General features: G+C 45.0%; 1 protein-coding gene across 2 annotated transcripts in view; it reads right to left on the bottom strand.

Moving 5' to 3' along the window:
• The window catches only part of LOC126458031 (ribosomal protein S6 kinase alpha-5-like), a 411119-nt gene extending 395239 nt beyond the window's left edge, over positions 1-15880 (bottom strand). Inside the window, exon 1 of one of the 2 annotated variants that reach the window (XM_050094819.1) lies at positions 14654-15880. In XM_050094819.1, the coding sequence (XP_049950776.1) occupies positions 14654-14927 (274 nt within the window). In that variant the 5' untranslated portion in view covers positions 14928-15880. Of the gene's footprint in view, positions 1-4269; positions 4549-14653 lie in introns of those variants that run through there. The other variant, XM_050094820.1, reaches the window with a different exon arrangement.
• Between the last annotated feature and the right edge of the window lie 204 nt (positions 15881-16084).

Here is a 16084-nt window from a genome sequence, read left to right as displayed (position 1 = left end):
GTACATGCATGAACACCAACAAAAGCAAAACGAGGATAATGGAATGTAGTCGAATTAAGTTGGGTGATGCTGAGGGGAGTTAGATTAGGAAGTGAGACACTTAAAGTAGTAAATGAGTTTTGCTATTTGGGGAGCAAAATAACTGAAGATGGTCGAAGTAGAGAGGATATTAAAATGTAGTCTGGCAATGGCAAGGAAAGAGTTTCTGAGAAGAGAAATTTGTTAACATCGAGTATAGATTTAAGTGTCAGGAAGTCTTTTCTGAAAGTATTTGTATGGAGTGTAGCCATGTATGGAAGTGAAACATGGACGATAAATAGTTATGACAAGAAGAGAATAGAAGCTTTCGAAATGTGGTGCTATAGAAGAATGCTGAAGATTAGATGGGTAGATCACATAACTAATGACGAGGTATTGAATAGAATTGGAGAGAAGAGAAATTTGTGGCACAACTTGACTAGAAGAAGGGATCGGTTGTTAGCGCATATTCTGGGGCATCAAGGGATTACCAATTTAGTATTGGAGGGCAGCGTGGAGCGTATGTTCGAGTACAGCATCAGTGGTGTTCTGCTTGACAGTCACGCCGACTGTATATCTAGGCGTTACGCTGCAAAGTGACGTGCAATAGGATGAGCGTGTAAGGATTGGAGTAGGCAAGGCGAATGATCGACTTCGACTCATTGGGAGAATTGTAGCGAAGTCTGCTTCATCTGTAGAGGAAACAGCATATAGGACCCTAGTACTGCCCACTCTAGAGTACTGCTCCGAGTATTTAGGATCTGTACCAGATCGGATTAAATCAAGACATCGAAGCAAATCAGAGGAGGGCTGCTAGGTTTGTTACCGGTTGGTTAGAATAACATGCGAGTATTGCGGAGAAGCTCCGGGAATCCCTGGAGAGAAGGAGACTTTTTTTCGAGGAGTGCTACTGGGAAAATTTCGACGCTGATTGCGGAAAGGTTATACCGCCGCTAACGTACATTTCGCATAAGGGCCACGAAGATAAGGTTAGACAGACTGGGGCTCGTACGGAGGTATATAGACAGTCGTTCTTCCCTCGCTCTGTTATCGAGTGGAACAGGGAAAGAAATGGCTAATAGCGGTACAGAATACCCTGCCCCACGCACCATACGGTGGCTTTCGGAGTATGTATGCATGTGTAGATGTGTGATACAACTTTATAAAGACACTGTTCTGCATATGTGTCAACAGAGGGAACAAGTTTAAGGATTAGGAAAGAATAAACACAGAAAGAGTTCGCTCAATACCTCTCCATCCTGCCTGTCGAGAGAATACTTCAGAGCATCAGGTAACGCATCCTAACAACCCAAACTGCCTTTCCTTTCTCCATAAAGGTCAGCAGATCTAGGCAAGAATTCGTTGTCTGCCCCAAATATAGCCAAACATGTACAGGGAGACCAGACAAAAAGCAAGTGCCTCCCGTATCAGTAAGCAGCAAGCAGCTGGGAATGAGCTTATACTAGCAGTAGCCAAAGTTTACATCGTAAGTCACTTTATAAAGGTCTTCAACACAGAAGTTGGTGGACACCAAATGTCAACCATTGCTCTTTCGCAGTTATTCGTTTTTGTGGTTTAGCTGAATATATTTACTGCAACGCGTCGCTTGGAAGGAGCACACTTGTTGCGATCAACCGTTTCCTATTCATCATTCAGTAGTCAGCTCGTATACAGTTTGGAAAGCAAAAGGTAAACCGAAGGATGTATTTGGTCCATGTGGCATTTCGGATGTGCCACTTGTCAAAAGGACTGCTTGCGGAAGTCAAACGTCCAGTAACGAGTACTGGCAATACACAAGGATTAAACTACCACAATGTAGTGAAATGGCGCCGGCCAGTGTGGCTGAGCGGTTCTAGGCGTTTCAGTCCGGAACCGCGCGACTGCTACGGTCGCACGTTCGAGTCCTGCCTCGTGCATGGATGTGTGTGATGTCCTTAGGTTTGTTAGGTTTAAGTAGTTTCTAAGTCTAGGGGACTGATGACCTCACATGTTAAGTCCCATAGTGCTCAGAGCCATTTGAACCATTTTTAGTGAAACGGCGTGTACTGTGGGAAGAAGAAACCTAACCTTCAACACCACTTACGCCTGTTCCGATTGCTGCTACAAGGAGATACATGTGGTATGTGATGAGCATGTCACCAATCCCTACAACGTTAATTACCAGTAGGAAAATCCAATGATGCTGCTGCTTCCTTATTCAAACACTTCCGTATTCGGCATTACGAGGCTGACTGGACCCGTTCGAGACCTGCATAGCTCTGAAAAAAATCAGAGTGTATCGGAATAGAACCGGAGTCCTTCCACACCGAAGGCAGCGACGCTAACTACTTTTTTTTTACCATTCGGCTACGGAGGCTGACTGTAAGATATCCTCTGGAAACTGTGATTTACTTACGTTACGCAGGATCAATGCAAGAACACTGAATGCACCACAGTGCACGGACTAGGCCTTCAAATAACAAGTGGTGATACGTCTTTCCTCTTACCCGAGCACAGCAAACAGCTACTAGGTCACGTCGCCCAGTAGTGGCTTTCAAGGTCGGACTGAATAGAGGGCCATTCAACGTGGTGGCACTGAAAGGGCAGGACAAAAAGAATTCGCCCTCTCTCCCAAATGCCTACCGTTAGTGAATGGGGAGGCCACAGACACAAAAGGGAGCGCCACCCAATCCCAGTCAGATATAACGTACACCTGGCGGTCCTGTAGGACGCTAAGAACAGCCGTTCGAAAACATAGCGTGTTTTAAAAATGTATGACGGCCTTGGGAGAGACAGTCATGACAAAACTCTGCCATCTGGTGAGCAAGATGTATGAGACAGGCGAAATACCCTCAGACTTCAAGAAGAATATAATAATTCCAATCCCAAAGAAAGCAGGTGTGTCAGATGTGAAAATTACCGAACTAGCAGTTTAATAAGTCACAGCTTCAAAATACTAACGCGAATTCTTTATAGACGAATGGAAAAACTGGTAGAAGTCAACCTCAGGGAAGATCAGTTTGAATTCCGTAGAAATGTTGGAACACGTGAGGTAATACTGACCTTACGCCTTATCTTAGAAGAAAAATTAAGGAAAGGCAAACCTACGTTTCTAGCATTTGTAGACTTAGAGAAAGCTTTTGACAATGTTGACTGGAATACTCTCTTTCACATTCTAAAGGTGGCAGGGGTAAAATACAGGGAGCGAAAGGCTATTTACAGTTTGTACAGAAACCAGATGGCAGTTATAAGAGTCGAGGGGCACGAAAGGGAAGGAGCGGTTGGGAAGGGAGTGAGACAGGGCTGTAGCCTATCCCCGATGTTATTCAATCTCTATATTGACCAAGCAGTAAAGGAAACAAAAGAAAAGTTCGGAGTAGGTATTAAAATCCATGGAGAAGAAATAAAAATTTTGAGGTTCGCCGATGACATTGTAATCCTATCAGAGACAGCAAATGACTCGGAAGAGCAGTTGAACGGAATGGACAGTATCTTGAAAGGAGGATATAAGATGGACATCAACAAAAGCAAAACGAGGATAATGGAATGTAGTCGAATTAAGTCGGGTGATGCTGAGGGAACTAGATTAGGAAATGAGACACTTAAAGTAGTAAATGAGTTTTGCTATTTGGGGAGCAAAATAACTGATGATTGTCAAAGTAGAGAGGATATAAAATGTAGACTGGCAATGGAAAGCGTTTCTGAAGAAGAGAAATTTGCTAACATCGAGTATAGATTTAAGTGTCAGGAAGTCGTTTCTGAAAGTATTTGTATGGAGAGTAGCCATGTATGGCAGTGAAACATGGACGATAAATAGTTTGGACAGGAAGAGAATAGAAGCTTTCGAAATGTGGTGCTATAGAAGAATGCTGAAGATTAGATGGGTAGATCACTTAACTAATGAGGAGGTATTGAATACAACTGGGGAGGAGTTTGTGGCACAACTTGACAAGAAGGGACCGGTTGGTAGGGAATGTTCTGAGGCATCAAGGGATCACAAATTTAGCATTGGAGGGCAGCGTGGAGGGTAAAAATCGTATAGGGAGACCAAGAGATGAATACATTAAGCAGATTCAGAAGGATGTAGGTTGCAGTAGTTACTGGGAGAGAAAGCAGCTTGTTCAGGATAGAGTAGCATGGAGAGCTGGATCAAACAAGTCTCGGAACTGAAGACCACAACAACAACAACAACAACAACAACAACAACAAGGTGGAGGCGGACTAATTCTAGACGACGTAACACGCAGTAACAAACTAGCAGCAGGCAGATACCTTCACTGCAGTGCGTCTGAAGTGTCATGCAGCAGTCAGCAGAGCGGCAGCAAACTAAAGCGGCACATTGCGTGGATCATCCGGCTTCTAGCCATAGCGGGGTTGAAGCGCCGTGTACGCACAGCGGCGGCGGGTGCCGGGTGCTGCAGGTGGGGCGGGGTCACGCCCCCCATTGATACGCGGCCGGTCGGGGGCGGAGGCGGCGACGCGAGATACGGGCGGGGCGGCGGCGGTCTCGAGACTGGCCGCAGCGGACGCCAATGCTATCCTGCTATTCCTGGGAGACGCGCCCGACACTGACAAGCCGCCAGCTGGCGGCCGGCTGCCGCTTGTTCCACAGCGCAGTGTTTTCGGAACACACTTTTGCTTCATCCGCGCGTCGTTACGGGGGAAAAGGTGAAGCGTAGTCTCGAGCGCGTCATTAAAGTCGTCCGGTACCTTCCCTATGCTGTTGTACAGAGTGTATGCCAACAGCGGACACTGACGAAAGTGAATGTACAATATAGGAGAAGCAAAAACGTTTCCAGTAAACACGGTTCCGCAAAAGAGCCATTTGAGAGATCTACACTGAAGAGCCAAACATAGTGGTACACTTGCCTAATATCGTGTCGCGTCCCCGCAGGCACGCCTAAGTGCCGCAACACGACGTGGCATGGACTCGACTAACGTCTGAAGTAGTGCTGGAGGGAACTGACACCATGAATCCTGCAGGGCTGTCCATAAATCCGTAAGAGTACGACGGGGTGGATATCTCTTCTGAACAGCACGTTGCAATGCATTCCAGTGCATGCCGTTGTATCCGAGCGGTTCTATGCGCTTCAGTCTGGAGCCGCGCGACCGCTACGGTCGCAGGCTCGAATCCTGCGTCGGGCATGGATGTGTGTGATGTCCTTAGGCTAGTTGGGTTTAAGTAGTTCTAAGTTCTAGGGGACTGATGACCTCAGCAGTTAAGTCCCATCGTGCTCAGAGCCGTTTGAACCATTTTTTGCATCCCAGATATAATGATAAAGTTCATGTCCACGGAGTCTGGTGGTCAGCGGAAGTTTTTAAACTCAGAATGGTGTTCCTGGAGCCATTCTGTAGAAATTCTGGACGTGTGGTACGTCGCATTGTCCAGCTGGAATTGCCCAAGTCGTTCGGAATGCACAGTGGACACGAATGGATGCAGGTGATCAGACACGTACCTGTCACCTGTGCAGAGACATATCCAGACATATCAGGGGTCCCGTACCACTCCAACTGCACATGCCCCACACCATTACAGAGCCTCCACCAGCTTTAACAGTCTCCTGCTGAAATGCAGGGTACATGGGATTCATGAGGTTGTCTCCATACCCCTATACGTCCACCCGCTCAATACAATTTGAAACGAGATGCGTCCGACCAGTCAATATGTTTCCAGACGTCATGAGTCCAGTGTCGGTGTTTACGTACCAAGGCGAGGCGTAAAGCTTTGTGTACAGAAATGTACACGACTGGGCCTTCAGCTCCGAAAGCGCATATCGATGATGGCTGGCTCAAATGGCTCTGAGCACTATGGGACTCAACTGCTGAGGTCATTAGTCCCCTAGAACTTAGAACTAGTTAAACCTAACTAACCTAAGGACATCACAAACATCCATGCCCGAGGCAGGATTCGAACCTGCGACTTTAGCAGTCTTGCGGTTCCAGATTGCAGCGCCTTTAACCGCACGGCCACTTCGGACGGCCATATCGATGATGTTTAGTTGAATGGTTCGCACTCTCACATATTGATGGCCCAGGATCGGAATCTGCGGCAATTTGAGGAAGGGATGCATTTGTGTCACGTTCAACGATTCTCTTCAAGAGTCGTTGGTCCCGTTCTTGCGGGTTCTTTTTCCGGCCGCAGCGATGTCGGAGATTTGATGTTTTACCGGATTCCCGACATCAAGGTACACTCGTGAAAATCCCTACTCCATTGCTGCCTCGGAGATGCTGTGTCCCATCGCTCGCGCGCCAACTACACCACCACGTTCAAACTCACTCAAATCTTGATAACTTGGCATTGTAGCAGCAGTAACCTATCTAACAACTGCGCCAGACACTTGTTTTCCTATATAGGCATTGCCTAGCGCAGCGCCGTATCCTGCCTGTTCACGCATAACTATTTGAATACGCATGCCTATACCAGTTTCTTTGGAGATTCCGTGTTCATCTACATATGTACTCTGCAAACCACCGTATGGTTAATGATGGAGTGTATCACTTACCACTACTAGTCATTTCCTTTCCTGTTCCATTGACAAACACAGCGAGGAAAAAACGACTGTCCGCCTACAAGCCTCTGTACTGGCCCTTATTTCCTTCACCTTATGTTCGTGTTCGCGCGAAATAAACGTTGGCGGCAGTAGAATAGATCTGCAGTCAGTCTCAAATGTCGGTTTTCTAAATTTCCGCTATAGTGCCTCGCTAAAAGACTAACTTTTTAAGTAGGGCAACAACAGCTCTGAGTTAACATCTTGGGCACAACTAAACCGCTCTAGCTTTATTTAGTCCTGTGCTTTTTAGATCACTACCGGTTTCGTGGCACTAAAAGCCGTATGTTCAGGTGAACATATAACTAAAACTATAGGAACATTGACCGTGTAAAGACAGCTACTCACTATTACAGACCAGGACTGGCAGTACAAGACAATTCTATGCTTGTTTACTTTTCAGTTTACAATTTAAATTCCCATATGAATTCCAAACCACTTTCATTATACTGTTGACTTCCTCCGGAGTACATCCGCTAGTCTCTTCCACTGCCTTAAGTATGTGTTTTGCTGTGAGGTTAATACACACACACACACACACACACACACACACACACACACACACACACACACACACACAGAGAGAGAGAGAGAGAGAGAGAGAGAGAGAGAGAGAGAGAGAGAGAGAGAGAGATATTTAAAATTGAGAGCTCTTGAAAATAATTTACGAAGACAAGGCCAGGCAGAGCTTGCAGGGAGAAGTTCCACTAACGGAGGCCAAGGTTGCTGTCATAGAGCTGCGTCCAATCAGTGTCACAAAGACACAATAAACCAGCCCAGATCATTGAGGTATAGTACGATCGTGGAAAAAGTCGTCGCAAAACGCTTATAATAACCTCACACTATCAAGGGAGGTATTAATTGTGTATCGAGTAAGAGACAAGCTGGCCCTAGCAGATTACTGTCAAAGGGCCACTCTTGTTAATCTTGTTTCATTAAACGTCAGGTTAGTGATTTGGTTCTATGGTACCTGAAATCTAGCCCTAACAATTTCTTTGAAGTCTCTGAAGCCAAAACTTTAGTATGTAAAATGTGTCGTCTGCCTCAAGAAACTGAGTGGACGAACAGGTCCAACGTTGAGAGATGTAAATACGCGATCAAATACTTCTGAAATCAGTCGGGTGATTTTGCACCGCAACTCGCTGGTTACATGTATTGGGCCGCTAACTATATAGGGGTTCATGATAATGGACGCTGACAATCACCTAATTACTGTTCGCAGCACGAAGAGTAAACTAATCAATGGGCCAGTGATTGGCTATGGAACCAGTAATTAGACAATATCGCCGACACACTGAGGTTGGCGAAGCGTTTGATTCAGCGGAAAGTACCATTTTAAAATCACCGCAAAGAGAATAAAATCGTTAAAACTAACCGACGGAGGAAAATGTCACAGAAACTCCTGTTAAATACTACTAATGCACTTTGTCAGAGTGCTCGACGAAGAAACGAAGTAAATACATCGAGGAAAACACAGCATATGACAAATTCACACAGGTATTTGCCGGCGTACCAGTCAAATCTGTGTCCGCTGTTCGTTGACGTCGATGCTATTGTCGGCGAGGTACGTCTATTGAGATGCAGGTCGTTCGTAGCAACGTTCGTTCAGTAAGTTCAGACATGCGATGTTCAGTTCCGCTACACTTCCAAAAATATGCTGTCCAGTTTGAGGCAGTGTTGCCACAGTACAACAAACCGCATAAGCGAAGACTGAGGACTCGATCCAATCAATTTGTGGAAATGTGCCGGCGTCGACAACAATTACGTGAGGAAAATCGGCAACCAATGTTTACATACATACAAATATAATATATGAAATAAGAGATCTTGGTAATTTTCCATTTCGAACTGTGATACTTCGACTCAACCTACAAGGTGGTCGTACTGTTAACAGAAGTGAAAGTGCTTACACGACCTGTTTCTGTACACAAACGCGAGAAATTACGTAGTTATATTGTGCTTACGAACAAGATAACCTCTAAGGCTTAACTGCGCCAGGATCCCATCACACTGCTCAGAAACAAAATGTGTTTTATGAAACAAAATGTGTTTTATGATAAAGTTATCTACTTTGAGATTTCAGCACCATACTACTAAGGAAATGATGCATTAAGGCCTATTCCTTATACCCATAGTTTTCCCAATCATCTACACCGAGAAGCTGCATTTTAAACATGCTTTCCCATCACAGCGTAATTAGGGCACACTGCTCTGTAGGACAGTAAACGGACTAATCGGAAGTAACGACATGACCCTTGATCTTGTCCTGTACCCCTTTTTTGGTGGTTCCAGTTGCTGACTGTTGAGGAACCACGTCCGACGTATTTTATGCCTTTTATTCATTTTACAGACGTCTCGTTGGCACCCTTTGATATGCTGATTGCTTCCACTTGCCCAAGACTTTTGAATGTATGACTCAGGGTATCCCACTGCAAAAGTTAAAGCGTTAAGGAACAGTAGGCAAAAAAGGTTCATGAGTTTTATCTTGTGTGAATTGCAGAAAGCAATGTGTATCAGTTCCATGTCAAATGCATGACGATTGGCACTAAAAACTGGAAGCAACCAATGTTTGGCCACAGTGATATTTTCACCCTGCGGCCAGGAAGTTTCAATCAGATTGTCATGCCACAAGATTCCATTTCGAGTCGTCTTTCTTCTGATTACACAAATTATCTTTCACTTACGGTTTCAGAAGACTCAAATTTTGTACTTTTTCCAGATGATACAAGTATCGGATTAGGAGAAGGAAAGAGCACAAGTCCTCTTACTGAAAAGGCACCAAATGAAATATTCGAAAGCGGACATCTCAAAAGAAGTGGATCATCAACGAATTTGGCAAGATTCAGTACACACAGTTCCGCGCTTCCCACGTAACTCAAAAGCTCAAAAATAAGTTCCTCAAACAATGAAATACAGGAAATAGAATGTGTTAAATCTTTGCAATTAGAGGTACATCTCAACTCTGAAACCCACTGTCTACAATTAATGAAGAACTTTAATGTAGCTATGATTACAGTAATTATGATTATTGCCATTGGAAAAGTAAAAATAAAGAAACTAGTTCATCCTTAATATTTCTGTTCACTAATGGGTTATAGAACCGTTTTCTGGGAGAATTCATGTTACGTGGATAGCATTTACGTAATATATTCTTACATCAATGATATTTGGCGTTAACTTCAGAACATCCATTAATGCCCTTTGTCGTATTCAATAATTCTCTCTTCACAAAATGCAGTGAAAAAATAATGAAAAGCATGAATGTAAATCTAGTACCAAAAGCAACCTCTAGAAAGTCCGCAAGGTGTTAACATCAGTACAGAATGGAGTCAGAGACATGGGTGCACAGGTATTCAACAAGCTATCAGGGCTCATTAAATGGTACGTAGATAACGTAGTGCAGTTTAATTTAAAGAGCTTTCTATTAGGCAACTCCTCAGAGTACCTTCAAGCTAACTATTAAATTTAATGTTTTACGTTAAAGAATAATTAGAATTGGAATTGTAGTACAGCAGTGTTACGTTTTTTCACTGTACTGCACTTAATAGACATCTCACAGACCACTCTTCTGGGATGCATGGAATACGACTAACGTAATAGTAAACACGTTTTGACATCGTAAAGCAGAGAGAGAGAGAGAGAGAGAGAGAGAGAGAGAGAGAGAGAGAGAGTGAGAGAGAGTGAGAGAGTGAGAGAGAGAGAGGAGGGGTGAGGTGGGAGGGGAGGACTAAGTGGGAAGTATAATGCCATCGGACTCCCATGGCGAGGGGCACTCCTGTCATTACGCCAGCGCCTGCTGACACAGGGCGAAACGTGCTACGCGGCGGTTAGCGTGCAATCAATACCCATGCAGCAAATTAGTTCCGAGCAGTTGTCGCCCTGTTAATCTATTACCCCGCACAACTGTGTTTCGCTGACCTAAGGCCGCAGCCCAGACGAACCGAGGGCATGTCGCCCACGCGATAACAATACTGTAGAGGACACTCGAGCCGCTGGCTTCTCACGCACTCTGAGGAAACGGAACGTAGATGGCTTGCCTCTCCACGTCCTCCCTCCCTTTTTTTTATTATTATTTCGGGACCGCTTTGTCTTGATGCTTTGCTCCTCGCCGTATTGCAGCTGACGCACGACGCGCAACAGGCGAACGTGGTTTCAGAGGAAAGACGTGCTTGACAACTTCGGGAAGGTCATCGCTGCGTGGTTTAACGAGTGGACGCCGCCCCCCCCCCCATTTAAATCTATGTATCATAGATCTAACGATGATTGTTACTATAGTCGAGTTAAGTGCAACAGAGATTACACACGTCAGCGTGAGTGCGCTTCACATCTGTTTGGTTGGAAGTCGCAACAGGGCCAACAGAAACGTCCGATCCCACGTGTCGGCTTTGACTCGTGACGTAAGGGTGTTGTGTGTGACGTCATGACGGCGCGGAGTTTGGTTTGAGTGTGACTGTCTCCAGTTCTGTTTTATCTTATTTTATTTACTTTTCTGATCTGTTCGTTCTATCTCGTGAGATTTTTTTAAAATTTAAAAACCTTATTACCTATTTTAATTATCTGTTTCCTCGAATTTCTGTTTTAGTTTATTATAGTTATCTTTCTGATCTGTTCGTTCTATCCCGTGAGATTTTTTTTAAAAAAAGACAAAAAACACTAATCAGCTAGTGAGGCATCTTTATCTTCTATGGGTTGCAGGGGTTACGACCTCTGGGGAGGTGGGTGGGTATTCATGCATGGCTGTCTTCACTTACACGTTGTAGCTACGCAAGGCGTCTAAATTTGTTTATATTTAGTTTGCCCCCCACCCAAAACACCCCATTTCCCGCGCTTGTCCCGTTAGTGTCATTAGGCTTCTTGTGGAAAGTGTGTGTGTTTTTTTGTTTCCGCCATATTTGTGACGTCATGGGTCAAAGCAGACGGGTGGGATCGGACGCTTCCGTATTTCCTAGCAACATTTACACATACAGAAATTGAAATTAACTTCAACACGCTAAATGAGCAACGACAGAAATCATCTTTTTAGCACGACAGTCGAATTTCTATAATTGTGGCGGGGGGGGGGGGGGGGGGGGGGGGGTGTTACCGGGTCGTTGTCAAGCAATCTACCCCGACAAGATAAAATAGGTAATATTGCGTTAAAAAAGAAAAATGCTCGAACGTAGAAGCAGGATGACAGTAGCACGAGTTTGTCCCAGTACCTTCTTAAGCTTGGACTTGAATTATACTACTTTAATGAAAAACCACCTCGACCGATGGAGAATGCTGCACCCTTTCTCACTTTTACTATGGGACCTTAACCCAAAATATTAAAGTAGAACAAGAGGTTGAACAAATTACAACGCAGACGAAGCTTTCCTTCTGATTTTAACTTCCATGCTCGCAGAACTAAATGCAGGGTCGGAACTTCATTTTACTTTGGAACATCCAGCGACATATCTGAGTTGCGAAATTGTCACACTGATACTGATATACGCACAGAACGATGGGCCCGCAAAATAGAACACGGAGACAATGTTATGTAATGACCAGATATAGGTGTCAACCGAAGCTTCAAAAAAGTTTCGGCAATGACAAAAGCCGGGAAATCTCACAGACCAATAGAACATCGATCGGTTTCTCGTTCCTTGCTTATTCTCAGCGACAAGCGAAAAGTTCGCCACTACTATTAACGTCTAGTCGCTTGTGTGCAACGGAGAGCCTACAAAGAAAAGTGGAAAGGAAAAGGCGTGTACTGGTAAATCATCCCACAGCTACGGTCTGAAAAAGAGAAAGCGATTCATAAATCTGACCTAACGTGGCGAACTTCTTAGATAGCACAGAACACACAAAATTCTCCAGACGCACCGGTTACCGGAGGCAATACAAGCAGCAAGTGAGAAAGGAACCAAACACTTAGTCGCTAACTGGAATGTAGATGTCACTAACCTCTCACATCTCTCTCTCATGTTTATAAGAAGAACGCTGTAACTATGCAAGGCGGAGGAGTCCGAACTGTAAACAGAGGACAGAGCGGATGGACAAATTAGTTGTAGCTGACAGAGAGAATTTGAGTGAAATGCCTAATCGCCTCGCCTGCTATAGTTATGGTTAGGGATCACCAATGCATAACACCTGAACAGCTGTACTGCAGGGTGGCAAACCAATCGTCTCTCACAGCAAGTGAAAGGTATGATTCGGAAAATCTACACTCAAAATACAACGGTACACAATTTATACCACGGTTTTACAATGGTCTTTCAGTCACACGCAGACGTACGTACGTTGGGAGACGCATCGAACTTTCACGCTTGAGTTAAACCCTGGGCGGCTTATTTTAAAGACCCGGGTCCCAAATCCAAATTTATTAAATAGCTCAGACTATCGGCTTCAAAGCTTAATGAGATATGATCTATCGTATGGTCAAGGCTTCACCCCCTGAATCTGTGCACTGCACACAGTTTCACACGTTAGAACTTGCTGGTTATCAGTCACGCATTCTGCAAGGCAAAAAAACTGGCCCACCCCAAAAAGTCAGAATGGAAGAACGATTGCGTTGTGCCGAATACAGTACAACGAGATACAAAAAAAACTATTACTACGAGTGAAATTTTATGTAACGAAACCCACATCTCAGCGCAGGCGATACATAAACACTACCAAAAGGTAACGCGTGACATTCTCAGGCCAAAAGCCAATGGCTCTTTAATTTGTAATGTTTCTTCTTGTTAAAAGCACAAGCATTTGCTGACGGTCGCCTACGAAAAGTCATAGCCGTTTTGGTGCCGGACACAAATAGACGTAATGTCCACACTTTGGTATTCGTCAAAATATGGCCGCATACAACATTATTATAACAAAGCACGAGAGTCAAAACGGAAAAGTAAACTGTAAATTCCGGTATGATACATTTGGAAGAGCACTTACATCTGCAACGTCGACACGGGAAATCCATTACGATATCAATGTGTATCCAATGCTTTGCTGTTCCGTATTACCTCACTTCAACATTTACAAGTACACGTTCCCATCGCCGTGTGAGGCCAAACCCGTAAAGAAACCGCGATTCGAAATGTATGTGAGGAATAAAGTAGGTGATTTAAGACTGTCGACTAAAATTACCATGGAACGTTCTTTCCAGTTCGCAAACAAAATAAGGTTACGATAAATGCCTCATCTATATATATACAAAGCTTAAAAATGTCACCAATTCACAAACTTTCCACGACTGCGGTAACCATATGAAGGGAAAGGAAGGAAAGAAACGGTGAAAGGTAAGTACCTCCACTCCTCCGCCCCCCCCCCCCCCCCTTTAAAAAAAATATTATTTTGTAGTTTGTATACAATATGTACATAATGAACATAAAAAGTCTCGTCCAAAAGTTGTCCAATATAGAAGTTTTATTAATTTTCTTTGCAGATTTAATCGGGAAAAGTGCGTCACACATGACATGCACGTTAGCTTTACGCCACGATACACATCACACTGTTACCACACAACAGTTACTTGGCGAAACCAGTGAATGTGAATTGCATCTAACAACCAAATTATTACCAACCAACTCAACCTACAGCTCAGGCTACACTACAGACTAGAGTTTTCTCTCGCCCCAACCAGTCTATCAAACCCTAGCCGAAATGGAGCAATCTGTCCTTGCTTCCTTGTAGGAACACTCCCAGAATTAAAATTACCAAATAAGCCAGGAACCAGTCGCAAAATCATGTTTTGTTTATTCACTGTTGCTAATCGATTTCAACTGATTAACATCCATCATCGGTGCTTTCAACGAACATGATTTTGCGATTGGTTGCTGCTTATATGGTAATTTTATGGTTTACTGTCACTGCACAACTTGGGAACCACATGCAGCCCACCATTCATAACTCCCAGAATTAACCTATAGCAACTCCATGTACCATTCAGTAGACCGGGGCATCGGACGGAGCTGCGAACCGTACTCAATGAACGCAAAAAGTTCAGTATTTTTAATCACTGCGCCACGCGGACACTATCTACTCAGTCGCTTGTCTAGCGAGCAGGCTCGAGTGTCATACCGACGGTTGTGCAATAGGCGTGCAGACACATTCCTAACAGCAGGGAGAGATAAGCAAGGACACGTGCGGGAACTTACCGTTAGAGACGTTGGTCCTGGTGTCGCCGGCGCCGTTGCCCGCGGCGGAAGCGTCGGCCCGCGACCCAGGCAGGGGCGTTTCGTCCTCGTCCCTCGTCGCACTCAGGAAGCGGCCTATGCGTTCGCGAATCGCGGCCTCCGTGTCGTCGTCTATCTCCTCGTCCTCAAAGTAACCACTCTCGTGCTCTGTGTTCTTGTGAACACCCATGGCGGCAGAGGACGAACAGCCACTCTCCGCCGCCGTCGCAGCAGCAGTGTCAACCGTCACAGGCATACGACGGCCGTCACAGGTCACGCAAAGTGGCGAAGATCGCGAGTCAACTCGATGTGTGCGAGGAGCACTGCCCGCATAGCTCTGTACTTTGGCGCAGGCCAGCTTGACTACCGGACTGTCCTGGCACAGAAGTCACTAGCGTTCGAACCGCAGTACGAAGTCAAACAGTCCAGTGCCGAGCTCTTTCACAAAGTCACAGTTTCGCAAGTCACAGTTCGGCACCTCTCGACCACTGATGTACAAACACAAAAAGATCAAATCACACTACTAAATATCAAACAGCCTGCCATCGGACGTTCCACAATAGCACGAAAAATGTTCCACAAACGACTGTGTAACAGTACGCAACTAGTGAAAATATTTTGTCTCACTCGTCGGGTGGAGAAAATCAGATCGCTCCGGCTCTGAGAATCAGTCTTCAGTATGTAGGTCAAGAACTTCCGCCAGCGGAGTCGCACGAAACAAATCAAATCTCTCAACTTCAAAACTGCTGAAACCACAGTTTCAATACAGACGCGAAAATATCCAAGCGAACACTATCCTAGGAACACAAAAAACAATAATCGTTTCCGCACTTGTCCTTTAACGAGGAAAGAAATAAACTCCCATCCACTACATCCAAAACTTCCTTCTTTAACTGCAAAGTATCACTTTTCAGGTCACAGAACCACTTCCTACGTCCTGTGAGTGGCACACAAAAAACACAGGTCAGAATGATACGCAGTTCCGTAGCGCGATAAACAAAAATGGTGAAGGAAACGAAACTTCACTAATAATCACAATCTGCAAACAAAGAACGAAAAACCACTGTAATCCAAGACGGCGTTGTAGTTGAGAGGCACAGATGGCGTTCCTTTTGTTATTCGTAAAACGACTTTTGTAATTCCACAGCTGTCGCTGTTGTCAACAAGGAAGTAGCGGACGCTAGCGCTCACGCTGCACGTGTTGTCGTCTCAGCGGACGGCTAGCGACTAATCAGAGTCCAGCACTCGATCAGCTGTTCGCTCACGACAGCTTGCGAAAGGGCGGCACTCTGCGCATGCGCAGTGGCAAGCGCCGGTCTCCCCCACTACCGGACGCCATAGCTGCCCCCACCACGACTCTTCAGCGTCGCCAACCTTGCCGCAGCAAAAACCTAGCGTGTAAATAACTGTCGA

The sequence above is a fragment of the Schistocerca serialis genome, chromosome 2, assembly GCF_023864345.2.
Source record: "Schistocerca serialis cubense isolate TAMUIC-IGC-003099 chromosome 2, iqSchSeri2.2, whole genome shotgun sequence".
In the NCBI taxonomy this organism is placed as follows: Eukaryota; Metazoa; Arthropoda; class Insecta; order Orthoptera; family Acrididae; genus Schistocerca; species Schistocerca serialis.
The sequence above is the reverse complement of the archived record's forward strand: the minus strand, read 5'-3'. Positions and strand labels throughout refer to the sequence as shown.